The 15947-nt window shown below is 37.4% G+C and overlaps 1 protein-coding gene across 1 annotated transcript in view; it reads right to left on the reverse strand.

The window, feature by feature from the left end:
• Positions 1 to 15947, reverse strand: part of LOC150088923 (ubiquitin carboxyl-terminal hydrolase 19-like) — a 337177-nt gene that overhangs the window by 36854 nt on the left and 284376 nt on the right. Inside the window, 2 exon segments of the mRNA XM_090370360.1 lie at positions 274 to 288; positions 7223 to 7250. Of these exon segments, the coding sequence (XP_090226486.1) occupies positions 274 to 288; positions 7223 to 7250 (43 nt within the window).

Here is a 15947-nt window from a genome sequence, read left to right on the forward strand (position 1 = left end):
GTGCAGAGACTGAAGAAATTAGGCACCAACTCAGCGTTCTGATGAGCGTCTATGAGAGTTTGAGGTGTAGGGAAAATGTCCTCGAAGAAATTAATATGATGGGCCCATCAATCTCTCAGCAGCCAAACTCAATGCCAGAGCTCACTCCTGTGCATCAGATAACAGCGGCAATCTCCGATGCAGAATGCGCTGGTCTCAAAGGGACTAGTTATTGTCGGTGACTCTATTGTCAGGGAGACGGGGAATATATTATGCAAAAAGGATAGGTGGAACAGGACCAAGGTATGTCTGCCAGCGGCAAAAGTTGATAATGTTGTAGAGCAGATATCATCTTTTAAGGGCACAAAAAGTGATACTGTTGTACACATTGCCACTAATGACCTTAATAGTAAGAGATCTGCAGATTTACTTAACAAATACAGGTCCATGCTGAAAAAAAAGTTGCGAGTTAAGGTTAAATTTGAAAGTGTCTGCAGTTATGCCCAGACATGATAGGAGGGAGTATATGATGAGAGCTTTGTCAATCAATTCGGCTCTGGATAGATTGTGCAAGGCTCACAGGGTAGAATTTTTTTTCAGCGTGGTCTGCGTTTCCTAACAGGAGAGACTGCTTCTACAGGGATGGGATACACTTAAATAGAAAGGGTGCAAAAATATTTGCTGATGCTATAGAGGCAGTGTTAGGAGGTTCGGAAAATTGCTAGTTTGGAGGGATTTACAGACTAAAAGATTAACAGTAGCCGCAGGCAGAAGCGAAAGTGATTCTTGCACTGCTTCAACTATAATGAGCAGCAGCCTAGAGAGCAAGTTGCTGGGAGCCACCATGGAACAAGTAAATACATGGGCTGTGTTAGTGTAACTAGTGTAACAAGTGCATATATACATGCATTTATGCTAATGACAGAAGTATAGTAAATAAAATTGATGAATTTGAAGTGCTGATCAAGACATCAAAGGCAGATATTGTTGGGATATCAGAGACATGGTGTCACACAGATATAAGCAGTGCAGAATTGGAATTTGGGGAGTACAATGTGTACAGAAAGGAGAGACAGGATAGGAAAGGAGGAGGGGGTTATGCTGTTAGTTAAGAAATACATAAAATCTAAGGAAGGGCATCCAGTTGACACAGGTGGACAGTGCAATGTTGAGTCTGTTTGGTGTAACATAAATGCTAAGAAAGGGAAAATGAGAGTAGGAGTATGTTATAGGCCTAATGATGCTGATGAGTACAATGAACAGTTGTGCAGAGAAACAGAATGGGCCAGTAAATCAAAATGTCTTGTAATGGGGGATTTTAACTTTCAGATATTGACTGGAACTTGTGGTTTGGTCACTCGCACGTTAACAAGACTTTTGTGGATTTATTGGAGGACTGTTTTCTACAACAACCACAGGGAGTTACACTTGATCTGATTATCAGCAGTGATATGTATGCATTAGAAAATTGCAGACAAAGGAACCACTAGGTGACAGTGATCACAGTGTACTGATGTGAGATTTACTTAAAGATGTAACTACCTTCAAAGGTAAAGGGAAGGGTTTTTGTTTTTGTAAAGGTGACTACAGAGGTCTGAGACAATTTTTAAATACTATAGAGTGGGATCAACTAACGATGTTACCAAAGGTGAATTCTAAATGGGAAGTCTTCAGGGACTTAATCTTGGAGGCTACTAGGCTTTTCATACCAACTAAGAAATACTGTTCATGGTTCAGGCCTAAATGGATGTCGGATGAATTAATGATGCTTATGGCAGAGAAGAAAATGCATGGGATGCATATAAATTATCAGGCAACACAGAAGCCTACGACAGATATAAGCTAGTCTGTAATAAAGTCACAAAGGAGGTTAGGCAGGCGAAGGCAGATTACGAGAAATCTTTGGCAAAGGATGCAAAGAAAAACAGAAAAGAGTTCTTTACTTATGTAAACTCTAGAAGGAAGGGGATGAATCAGATTGAACCACATAACATAGATGGTTTGACTATTGATGATCCTGCTCAAGTAGCTGATAAACTAAATGAGTATTTTGCATCATTTTGCATGAGAATTATTCAAGGAGGGGAATGCCAGAAGTTTATCAAGCTCTAACAGGGGGCTAAGTGATTTTGTGATAACTGAGAGCAAAGTGGAGGAGAAATTGTTGAAGTTAAACACAAAAAAAAAAAGGCATCTGGGGCAGATGAAATCTATCCAGTTATAATGAAGGAGGCAGCAAGGGAAGAAAGCAAACCCTTAGCCATAATTATGAGAGCATCCTTAGAGTCAGGGGAGGTCCCCATGGACTGGAAAGTGCAAATGTACAGCAGGCCCCCGTTATAACGCGGTTCGCTATACGCTGATTCGCTATAACGCTGTTCTTATATTATAACCCGTATCTGACTATAACGCTGTCACAGATCACTATAACGCTCTTTTACAGATTACATTTTTGACATATTAACGAAAACGTTTCCCACGCCGACTTGAGAAATTTTCCCACGCTCAGTGAAATTTTCTCGCACGCTAATTTAGTTTCAGTACAGTGACTTGTTACGTAGTTCGGAGATCAACATTTTAAAAAATGATCAAGTATATTGCTTGTAATATTTGCGTTATATGCATTTATCCGAAGTCTAGTCATCACTCAGTAGAGTATTAGACATCGTGTGTAACGGAAAGTTTACTTGAACATTGTATCGTAATTAATTCAACCAACGCAGTTACATTTTCGAAGAGCTAATAATGACTGATAGGAATGAAAAAGCAACAACGTCTGGGCGCAGTACGAAGACTATAAATATAAGAAAAAGACTGAATTTGAAAATTAAATTAGACGTTTTGAAGCAAATCGATTCCGGTCAACGACAAACGGATGTGTGCCATAATTTAGGACTTGCAACTTTAACTGTAAGAACAATTATAAAAAAATAAAGAATTAATTTTTGCAGCGGGAAAGATAGCTGTTCCACTGCAAGCAACATTCTCATGTATCTTTTGTAAATATGTTTTGTAAACCCCTGGCACCACCATGCCGTGACGGGACTAATTGTATGTCTATCATTGCTGCAATTAAAGATTCTATTCTATTCTATAGGACTAGGCCCGCTATTAGGATTGAAATGGAAGACTAATTTTATTGAAGATAATATTCCAATGCAGAATTGAATTAAGTTAAATATTAAAAAAAGAGAGAGAGAGAAAGAGATTAGCCAATATGATGATCTGAAGAAAAGTCGCCTAAAAAAAAAAAAAAAAAAATGTGGAACCATTTAAAACTGGTAAGGGCTGGTTGAATAGATTTAAAATCCAGGGAGAAGCCGCAATTGCAGATCAAGGAGCCGAAACTTTCAAAAAAGAACTTGTTAAAATTATTGAAGAGGGGTATTATGTGTTATACTTCTCAACAAGTTTTTAACATAGCTGAATCAGGACTTTTGTGGAAACGAATGCCTAAAAGGAGTTTCATATTGAAAGAAGAAAAAAACATGCCAGGTTTCAAAGCGGCGAAGGATCGGTTGACTTTATTGTTGGTTGTAACGCTGCGGGGGATTTAAAATTAATACCCCTTTTAGTTTATTTGGAAGAGGGCCAAAGTCCAACTCAAAATCCACACATTTTTCATGATTAAATTCATCAATTAAATTAAATTCATTATTTTAATTGGAATTTTAAATTTACTTTTGATACGCAAGTAGTTACCACATAATTATACGTATGCAATGCAGAATATTTTATATGTGCAAATATTTGAATATTAAATATTTTGACCTACATTTGTGCATCTTTTCATTACTGTTTATTATTCATTAGGAAATATCCTATGGCACCGACCGCAGCTCATAAATACATATGTTACCTTATGGGAAAGCGGCGCTCGCTTAGCGCGGATTCACTTAGCGCTCTGTTTTTCCGGAACGAATGATCAGCGTTAAGCGGGGGTCACCTGTATCCCCAATTCACAAAGAGGGTTCAAAGGTTGACACAAATAATTATAGACCTGATTGTTTAACTTCTGCTCTTGGGAAAATAATGGAGTCACTGATTAAAGAGGTGATACAGGATCACCTAGACAAGACAGCAACAAAAGTTCAGACACAGCATGAGTTTGTTAAGGGGAAATCTTGTCTGATCAATTTGATTGGATACTACAATGTGGTCACAAAGGAACTGAATGCAAAAAATAATTTTGATATCATACAGTCAAAATTTCAGGAAAGCTTTTGATACTGTTGCACATGGAAGACTGCTACCAATTGAAGCAATATGGCATTAAGGGCAAGTTACTGGAATGGATAAAGGGATGGTTGAGTGGGAGATGGCAGAGAGTGGTAATAAATGGACACTGCTCAACATGGACTAATGTTATTAGCAGGGTTCCACAGGGTTTGGTGCTGGGTCCATTGTTGTTTTGTGTATTTATCAGTGATATTGATGAAGGTATATCAGGCTTAATGTCCAAGTTTGCAGGGTTGTTAATACACTAAAGACAGTATGATAATGCAACAGGATCTAGAATAGTTAGGCAGTTGTTTGTTTGTTATTTGGTTTTTAGGAGCATTAGCAACTAAGGCCATATTGCCCCGGTAATAAGCGGTGGTCATTCCCTGACCTTTCCTCATCCTCCTATTTGGTGGTGACGGGCTCGATCCCTGGTCTAATCAATAAGCATGTGCTACGCACTGCTGCTCCTTCTCACCTGGCTACGGAGGTGCTCAAGTTAGGCAGATGGGCTGAGAAGTGGCAACTGAAGTTTAACATTGACAAATGCAAATAACTGCAAATAAATACATGGGTAGCAGTAACCCAAGAGAAACGTACCAACTATGTGGTACTACACTCAGGGAGGCAGAGAATGAAAAAGACCTTGGGGTAATTGTGCAGTCAGTTATGATGTTCTCTGAGCAGTGCAGACGGGTGACCAGAGCATGTCATGGAGTTTTGTCAATTATATATAGGAATTTTGCTAGCAGAACAAGGAGGTTATTATCCATTTGTATAAGGCAATGGTCAGGCCACACCTTGAGTACTGTATACAGGTCTAGAGGCTTCATTTTAGGAAGGATGTAAAGTTGCTAGAACGAGTACTGAGAAGGGCAACAAGGTTGGCGAGAGGAACAAAGGGGTGCGATTATGAAGAAAGACTTAAGTCTGCAAGTTGCAGCATCTGGAGACTAGGCACCTGCGAGGTGATCTGATTGAGGTGTATATGGCGTTGAATGGTTTGAGCAGGCTCAATGCTGATGGGATACTTCCGCTTACTCCGACTAAGAACTTGAGGGAGCATAGATTCAAATTGAGGAACGTCAGTTGTAGAATAGATGTGCAGAAGTTTGCCTTTTGCCAATGGGTAATTGATTGCTAGAACAGACTTCCATCTGTTGTTGTGAAAGTTGATAGCTTAAATAAATTTAAGGCTGAACTAGACAAACATTTGGAATGACTGGATGGGTGAAATGGGAAGGTTTTTTTGGTTGATGCTGTATAGGCTTGCTTTTTTGCATCATATGCCTCAACTAATGTTAATTTATATTGATAGTGTCAGAAGTTTGGTGTGTCCAGGACATTACTGACTATTTATTTATTATTTTTTTTATGAAACCCCAAGCACGAGAGGTATTAGGACCTATAATATTTAGTACTGTGCATGGGTTGAAGGTTGAGAAGATGAAAGAAGATACTTGTTGACTTGAATTTCTGTAGATTGTAATTTTGAGAAAATACATATGAAGGAAGGTTGTTCCAGAAAATTAAGTTGATAGAAGAAAGTTGGTTCTGTGAGTTTGAAGTTAAACAATAAAAGGGTGCTGACTGGCTGCAGAATGTGTTTGAACTGGTTAGGAAGAGACAGCAGGAATTACAGAAGTCAACTCAGATGATCAGTATCCATGGAAGTATCTATAGGTCATGCAATCAGAAAAAGAATGTTTATGAGACAGAGAGTGGAGAAACTTTATTAGAGATGGACAGTGGTGCATTAACCTTTATGGGGCTCAAGGCAAAATGGATTTTGGGAGCCATCTAAAGAAAAAACTAATAAAGAACATTTTCAATTTCATTTTATTATGACAACAAAACAAACAAATTATATGTCATAAGAACTAAATATACAATTTCATGAAAATCGGTAAAACCATTTTTGAAAAAACAGATAAGTATAGCCTGGTCTGTGCTTGTTGACAGGAGAGACTGCTTCTACAGAGATGGGGTACAATAAATACAAAGGGTGCAAGAATATTTGTGGATGCTATCGAGGCAGTGATAGGAGGTTGGTCGGAAAACCGCTAGCTTGGGAAGATTAACAGACTAAAAGGTTAACAGTGTCCACAGGAAGAGGAAAACGTGATTCTTGCATTGTTTCTGTTAGAATGGGCAGCAGTCTGGAAAGCAAGGTAATGGAGATTTCCAGGACTGCTGGGAGTCATAGTGGAACAAGTAAATACATGGGCTGTGTTAGGGTAACTAAGAGTAGGAACAGGTGTGTGTATACTTACATGTACACCAATGCTAGGAGTATAGTTAATAAATTTGATGAGCTTGAAGTATTAGTCAAGACATCAAAGGCAGATACCGTTGGGATAACAGAGACGTGGTGTCACACAGATATAAGCAGTGCAGAATTTAGGGAGTATAATGTGTGCAGAAAGGATAGACAGGACAAGAAGGGAGGAGGGGTTACGCTGTTAGTTAAGAAACAAATCTAAGGAAGTGCATCCATTTGATGTTGGTGGGCAATGCAATGTTGAGTCTCTTTTGTGAGACATGAGAGTAGAGGTGAGACATGAGAAAAAATGAGACATGAGGGGAAAAAAAATCTCATTTTTCCTCATGAGGTGAGACATGAGGAAAAATGATAGTAGGTGTGTGTTATAGGCCTAATGAATCTGATGAGAATAATGAGCAATTGTGCAAAGAAATAGTGGGCCAGTAAATCAGAATGTCTTATAATGGGGGATTTTAACTTTCGAGATATTGAATGGAACGTGTGGGCTGGTCACTTGCACACTAGCAAGACTTTTGTGGATTTATTGGATGACTGTTTTCTACAGCAATATGTTCGAGAGGCAACCAGAGGGAGTAATACTCTTGATCTGATTATAAGCAGTGATTATTCATGCATTAAGAATTTGCAGATAAAGGAACCACTGGGAGAGAGTAATCACAATGTACTGATATGGGAATTACTTAAAGATGAAACTACCATCAAGGCTAAAGGGAAAGGTATTGCTTTCGTAAAGGTGACTACAGGGGTCTCAGATAGTTTTTAAATTCTGTACAGTGGGATCAACTGATGATGTTACCAATGTTTAATTCTGAATGGGAAGCCTTCAGGGACTTACTTTTGGAGGCTACTAGGCTTTTCGTTCCAACTAAGAAATACTATTCAAGGTTCAGGCCTAAATGGATGTCAGATGAATTAACGAGGCTCGTGGCAGAGGAGAAAAATGTATGGGATGCATATAAAGTATCAGGTGACACAGAAGCCTATGGCAGATATAAACTAGTCTGTAATCAAGTCACAAAGGAGGTTAGGGAGGCAAAAGCAGATTACGAGAAATCTTTGGAAAAGGATGCAAAGAAAAACAGCAAAGAGTTCTTTACTTATGTATACTCTAGAAGGAAGAGGATGAATCAGATTGGACCTCATAACACAGATGGGTTGACTATTGATAATCATGCTCAGATAGCTGATAAACTGAATAAGTATTTTGCACCTAAATTCACACATGAGGAGTTATACAATGAGGGGAGTGCCAGAAGGTTATCAAACTCTAACAGGAAGCTAAGTGATTTTATAATAAGTGAAACGAAAAAAAAAAGACACCTGGGGTGGACAGGATGTATCTAGTTATATTAAAGGAGGCAGCAAAGGAAGTAAGCAAACCCTTAGCCATAATTATGAGAGCTTCCTTGGACTCAGGGGAGGTCCCCATGGACTGGAGGTGTGCAAATGTATCACCAATTCACAAAGGGGGTTCAAAAGGTAACACAAGTAACTATAGACCCATTAGTTTAACTTGTGTTCCAAGGAAAATAATGGAATCACTGGTTAAAGAAGCATTGCAGGATCATCTAGACAAGACTGTAGTAATAGTTAAGACACAGCATGGATCTGTTAAGGGGAAATCTTGTCTGACCAATCTGATTGGATACTATGATGTGATTACAAAGGAACTAAATGCCAAAAATAATTTTGATATCATATAGTTGGATTTCAGGAAAGCCTTTGATACTATTGCACATGGAAGACTGCTGTACAAATTGGAGAGGTGTGGCATTAAGGGTAAGTTGCTACAATGGATAAAGGGATGGTTGAGTGGGAGACGACAGAGAGTGGTAATCAATGGACACTGTGCTTCGTGAACAAATGTTATTAGTGGAGTTCCCCAGGGTTCAGTGTTGGGTCCATTGTTGTTCTGTATATTTATCAATGACATTGATGAAGGTATATCAGGTTTAATGTCCAAGTTTGCAGATGATAAAAAGGTTGGCAGGATTGTTAACGACAGTAAAGACAGTATACTATTCCAACTGGAACTACATTAGTTGGGCAAATGAACTGAGACGTGGCAAATGAAGTTTATCATTGACATATGCAAAGTACCGCATATGGGTAGCAAAAACCGAAGAGAAATGTACCAACTGTGTGGTACTACACTCAGGGAAGTGTAAAGTGAAAAAAACCTGGGAGACAGTCAAATATGAAGTTTGCTGAGCAGACTTCATTACATATTATTCATATGGCCTGCCTTGGCAGATGGGCTGCCAAGGCAGGCCATAGAGCGTTGTCAATGATATATAGGAATTTTGCTAGCAGGGACAGGGAGGTAATTATCCCGTCATACAGGCAATGGTCAGGCCACACCTAGAGTACTGTGTACAGGTCTGGAGGTCTCATTTTAGGAAGGATGTAGAGTTGCTAGAACGAGTACAAAGTAGGGCAACAAGATTGGTGAGGGGAACAAAGGGGTGCTCTTACCCATGGAAGACTGCTGTACAAATTGGAGAGGTGTGGCATTAAGGGTAAGTTGCTACAATGGATAAAGGGATGGTTGAGTGGGAGACGACAGAGAGTGGTAATCAATGAAAGGCTTAAGTTCTGCAAATTGCAGCACCTGGAGAGTAGACACCTGCAAGGTGATCTATTGAGGTGTATAAGGCCTTGAATGGGTTGAGCAAGCTGAATGCTGATGGGATTCTTCTTCTTGCTCAGATTAAGAACCTGAGGGGACAGATTCAAACTGAGGAAAGATAGTTGTAGAATAGATGTGCAGAAATTTGCCTTTAGCCAGTGTGTAGTTGATTGGTGGAAGACTTTCACCATTTGTTGTGGAAGTTGACAGGCTAAATAAATTTAAGGCTGGACAGGCATTTGGAACGAATGGAGGGGTGAAATGGGAGGGTTTTTTTTTTTTTTTTTTTTGGGTGATGCATAAGCTTGCTTTCTTGCATTGTATGCCTCTACTAATGCTAATACCTTCATCAATATCATTAATAAATACAGAAAACAACAATGGACCCAACACCAAACCCTAGAGGACTCCACTAATAACATTAGTCCACAGCATAATATGGGCGCCTCCGTAGCCAGGTGGCAGGAGCAGCAGTGCGTAGGTTAGAGAATGACCACCGCATATCCCCGGAGCAATATGGTCTTAGTTGATAATGCTCCTAAAAACCAAACAACAACAACAGCATAATATGGCCTCGACAATTCCTTCCCACATACACACTACTCAGTCTCTCTAGTCATTCTCTGAAAGAGAAGAGGCAATAAGATTATACACTTCCTGATCCAGAAGCATCCTAGAGAGTTACCAATAGGTGCAGTCCAGTGGACTATCTGGTGGCTGGCCTGCAAACACCGTTTTAGAGTATACCCCCCCCCAAATGTAAGGAAGATTTGATCTCATCATGATGCCCATTATAACCTCAAACGACATCAATCGTACTGCATGATGGAAGAGATGGGGGTTAGTCGGAGCTTTGCTCTGAAGACTAAACATGGGTTCTACTTCAAGCGTCCAATAAGCAAAGTAGTGGTGTTTGTATATTTATTATTCATATATAGTACTTTAATAGAATAATTAAATGCATGTAAGTATCTCTTGTACCTGAAAAAAACTCATAAATCACAATAAGGACAAGGATTCTGAAAAGAATTCTCTCCATTCTGATAGTTATGATAATAACCAATACTGATTTGATCTAGTAATAGATGTTAGAATTAAACTATTCAACTCATTATCATACCATTTCTTCCAGGCATTATTTCCTGTTCATCAGAATCATGTTCCTGTAATAAAAATAATTTTTTTTTATAACTGAAAGTAATCAACAAAGTCACATATAAAAAACTCATTACATATAAAGCAATTATTCTGGAATTTTCATTATACCAAGAAAGAGAACTAACTTCAATATCCAAACATTAATGCATTTAAATGCAATCATTTTGTACACGATTGCCTTTAAAAATTTCAGAAACATAATAAAAAAAGCAAACACATTTGCTGCTTTTTATATTTGAGAAAGTGTATTCCATGTTAAATAATATTCAGAATGTTGAGGAGCATTTCCTGTAACATCTGCCTATAAATAAATAATGGTCGAAAAAGTAAAAGTTTGGAATTCACAGCTAAAAGTGAACATACCTCAATTTTTATCAAAAGTTTATTCTACATATATAAACTAACCAAAATGTAAGCAAAGAACAAATAAAACTGTGTACCAAGTCTTTAGAGCACACAGTTAATGATAAACTGCAATGAATTCTGTGCTAATTGCAGCAACACAGTTTTTACAGTGTTGCCACAATTAGCACAGAGTTCAGTCAGTGTGGTGATATCAAGCAGTTGCTAATTTCATGTGGTTTTACTTTAACAGCATTCATTTACTGGCTGCTTATGGATAGTTCCTCAAGTGACAGTTCACTTGAGTGACATTTGATACTCATATGTGTGAACATGTTAATGGACAGTGAACGGAAAGCGAATGGAATGGACAGTGAACATGTTAATGGGTTTACAAGTAATCAGGTGTGTTGAAGCTGGAAGGATTTTGTGGAAATAACTTCAATGAAATAATTTATAATTCTTTAAATAGAAATTTCAAAATAAAAGGAAAAGCAGTACAGAAACAGCATAACTTTTCTTTTTAGCTTTTAGACCCCATTTCCTAACAATGACTCTAATCTTTAAAAACAAAACTATTTTTAAAAAGGATGAGATGATTTAATAAATTTAATTAAAGATCTTATCAATAATTGCCCAAACCTTGATATGCCTCCAGGACAGAAAATAAAAACTAAATCTCTTTTTATTCCATCAGAAAATGTCATATAAAATCAAATAAAGAGTAGTATTCTAATAAAACATATGAATTATGTGGCTATATTGTGAACTACTATAGTAGTAAATTAGAATATTAGAAAGTAGTAAGAAATAGTAGTAAATAGTTTATAAAAAAAATTTCATAATGTCAAAACAATTTTTATTTTTTATTTATTTTTTTTTGAAGTCTTAAATATTATAGAAGGCATACATAGTCAGCACTGCTCATACACTGCAAAAATCAAAATACCCAAGCAGTTTCTCACTACAGGTTCTGGCAACAATTAAAAAAATTACAAAACAAGAAAGGTTTTTAGGGTATGTTAATTGTAATTTGGTTTGGACCTGTGGAAAGAATTCACCCAGATTGCTGCTAATATATGTACAGCTCTTTAATCACAATTCTAGCTTATAATTATCACCTGAAATAAAGAATTTTTAAATTAACACGAGTGTCTAATCTTTAAAAACAGAACTTTATTGTATTATGATATATAAATAGGAAAGTAATAAATATATTCATTATTGTCAAAGTGGCAGACTGTAAAATTAAATGAATAATCAGAGATGTGTTTTCATTTAAATAATCTCTTAAATATACAAGGTGTCCACGAATTATTGGCTACATTATAAATTATTATATAACAAGAACTGCAAGAGATATCAGTAAACAGTTTTTCAATAGTTTCCACTTGGCACCTTTGTGGCACAGAGCATGTCCAACTGGTTTACAATTTTGTGCCAAGTGTTTTCTAGCATTTGGGACACCATAGAAGCAGTTGCATCAGTGATTCGCTCGCAAAGTTCATCCAGATCTGAAACAGGCATATAATACACCCGATCCTTCACATAACCCGCACACAAAAAAGTCTAGTGGGATTATATCTGGTTAGAAAGGGAGCCAAGGGAGTTAGTCCTCGACATACAATCCACTGGCCTAGGAAATGCCATCTTGCTGAAACGATGTTCATTTGATGTTCTGTCATCTGTGGAACTGCAAAATGCTCTAGAATGTCCAAGTAATTGTTACTGTTTACAGTATTCTCTGCAAAGAAAAATGGGCCAACCACCTGGTTACAGTAAAGGGTGCACCATACATTCAATTTTGCAGAATCCTGTTCATTCTCACTAAAGACATGAGAGGTTTTGCTCTCCAGACCTTGCAATTGTGGTGGTTAACCTTAACGGAGAGATGGAAGGTAGACTCATCACCAAAGACAACTTTGTTCAGGAAGTCATTGTCATTTTCAATTTGAGTGAGCATATCCACAGCAGATGTTCTCTGATGTAGTGGGTTATATAGTTTCAATGCTTGCATAAACTGGGTTTTGTATGCATAAAGTTTCAGGTGGTGGTGGAGAATCTCATGAATTTGTGAATCTTGTGATTGGGGCATTTCTAGTTCTCTTCTAGTGTGCAAAAAACTTTCACAAATACACTTAACATTCTCAACACTTACTGCAGCCCGACCAGCATTCTTCTTATGCAGGACACTGCCAATTCCCTTAAACTGTTTTATCCAAATACCTGGCAGTACAGCCTTTGCACTTAACTACATTTTTAAACACAGCAAACCACAATACATACATTTCTTTCTGTTGTATCATCACCATTTAATGGTTATTGTGAGGTGCAACTGTTCTCAACACTATATGATGTTCGCAACATCTATATGATGCTATATAAAACTCCTTGAGCAACTCTTTCAAATGACATTATTCATATATAGCCCTAGTTTGCACTTAATAAGCATTTGTAATGTGGTCAATAATTTATGGAAACCCTGTATAATCAAATAAAGTATATAAATAGGCTCAAGTATATAAATAGAATTTATTGTAAAATTTTGATAAACCTTAACAACCAAATATTACAGGGTCTTCTTTTCTTTCCTCAGTGATACACACTTTACATTAATAATTAAAAATTATATTAATGTTTGCAGGTATTACAAACATGGTGTTTTTAAATACTTAGGAACAGGTGACTGCAGAACTGGAGTGAAAAGAATAATGGTAATAAAGCCTTGGTCATCAGAGTCCTTTGTTGGGATACTATCTCTTGATTGATTCTTAATCTGCAGTTGTGTCTGCTATTAGTTTGAGTTTATAGAGAGGAGAAAGGGAAAGGGGTTCACTGTGGAAAGCCTAGGACTACTTGGTGGAAAGGGAGGGAGGGAGAATTTCTTTTTTCCTTCACAGATCAGATTACAATGTAAAGACCTGCCATTGCAGAAGATCCAGACGTTTATGGCCTCCTCAAATCACACCTAGCTAAAGCAGGAAGAACAAAGAAATTTAAGGACCACTCTCAATGTAAGTAAAACATATGAGGCTACTCACCCAATAATATATCAGTCCCAAAAATTTTAAACCCCAATTTATTTTTGGGAGCAATAGTGTCTACAAGGGTGTCTCCCAGCTCATCCCATCATGAATTGTGAAAATCATCATTCAGGAGAAGCCCTTGCTAAATGGCTTACCACTGCCTTTAAAAAAAACATCCTCACCAATCATCTGTTCTCTCAAAAACCCACACGACATGGCCTAGCCCTCCTCTCTGTTGGAGATACTTAACGTGATTAGAGTTGCTCTGGCAATGGACTACTTCATTACACTAAGTAGTTATGTTCTAAAGGTGTGTTACCTTCCCACAAACATCTGTTCTAAAGTTATTTGCTTTGTGCTTGCTTTCACTTGACACTGTTATTATATCTAAATTTTATTATTTTCATGATATATTTACTTCCAAGAAAGATAAGGGTAAGGAGTATCATTCCCAAGTTTATGGAACAATTTATTCAGAGATCAAATGTTGTAGAAAAAGCAATTAGAAGTTCTAATTAGATGTTAAAGTGCACTGTAGTACTACAGGTGTAAGTCTTAGCACATAGCAAAAACATCTATTTAACAGCCATTGTGAAAAAGCTAACACCCAGTCAGTGCTAGATTTTGGCATAAGCCAAATAAGTCATGGCTTGAGGCCTCGTTATCGAAGAAGGCCTAGCTTTTTTGTGAGGATAAAAATTTATAATTGCATATTTCAGGGCTTCTTCACACGCTTTGCATAGGAACTTGTCTAAATCTAGCCCTCCATCCAATAAGCATAAAACATTGGCAATGCTTTTTCAGATGTTTTTAACAAATGTGTGATACATAATATGATTAATGATTTTATATTTCAGAGAAAAATAGTTCTGTCATATAAACATTGTTTCGTAAATTGAAGAAAGGAAAAGAAAAAAAATTGTATATTTCACTGATTTAATTTTTGTAACTTGATAAAAAATACATAATAAAAATCTATTATCAAAAAAATTACCGTTGCCTTGTTTTTGAATATACAGTAAACCTCCGCTATTCGCGGTATCTGTATTCACGGTTTCGCGTATTCGCGATCGCCGATTTAATATAAAATGAAACCTAAAAAAATGTGAATTTTAAAGCGCCGTGAACATTTTCCGACATAAAAAAAACATGGGTGTGGCTAAAATTATCTTTCCCGGTCAAAACAGCGTTCAGTGGGTGGGGTGGGGGAGAGGGGTGACAAAATCGCGAGCGTGGATATTTCTCGCTAATCCTTGTTCAGTATGTGTTATGCGTTTGCCATGGAAGGTTTTGTCGTTTGCTTTTAATTTATATGCTTATAAATTGAATAAATTTATCAATTTATAAATTGATATACTTACAAAAGTGATAAATCTACCGTTTTGCAGTGTGTAAAACAGACTTTCTCGAGTGTGTTAACGGAAGAAAGTGACTTTATTGTGGACAAATTCTTTCTCATCAGTACAAAAATATGGCTACGAATAACAAGGGAAATGTGAAAATATCAAAGAAGATGATGGACATTAGCGAATAAAATTGAGTTATTAGACAAAATTTCTAATGGTGAAAGTGTCTCCTCAGTGGCAAAACATTATTAGCATTAGCAGAGGCATTTGATGCAAGAAAGCAAGCTTATGCAGCATCAGCCAAAAAAATTAAAGTAAAATAAATAAAAAATAACCACTTCCACTTCACCCCTCTGTTCGTTCGAAATACCTGTCCAGCTGAGCCTTAAACTTATTTAGGCTATCAACTTCCACGACAAGGGATGGAAGTCTGTTCCACCTACCAACCACCCGCTGGCTAAAGGCAAATTTCCGCACATCTATCCTACATCTTTCTTTCCTCAATTTGAATTTATGCCCTCTCAGGTGATTATTCTGAGCAAGAGGAAGAATCCCATCAGCATTGAGCATGCTCAAACCATTCAAGGCTTTGTACACCTCTATCAGATCACCTTGCTGCTGCCTAGTCTCCAGACACTGTAATTCACAAAACTTAAGCCTTTCTTCATAAGAGCAATCCTTTGTTCCATTCACTAATCTTGTTGCCCTTCTCTGTACTCGTTCCAGCAGCTCTACATCCTTCTTGAAATGAGGTCTCCAGACCTGTATACAGTATTCTAGGTGTGGCCTGACCATTGCCTTATACAAGGGAATAATCACCTCCTTATCCCTGCTAGAAAAATTCCTATATATCATTGACAATACACCATGAGCTACTCTTGCAGCCCGTCTGCACTGCTCAGAGAACTTCATATCTGCCTGCACAACCACCCCCAGGTCCCTTTCATTCTCTACCACTGTCA

The sequence above is a fragment of the Mastigoproctus giganteus genome, chromosome 3 (assembly GCF_048544385.1).
Source record: "Mastigoproctus giganteus isolate SK-2022 chromosome 3, ASM4854438v1, whole genome shotgun sequence".
NCBI classification, from domain to species: domain Eukaryota; kingdom Metazoa; phylum Arthropoda; class Arachnida; order Uropygi; family Thelyphonidae; genus Mastigoproctus; species Mastigoproctus giganteus.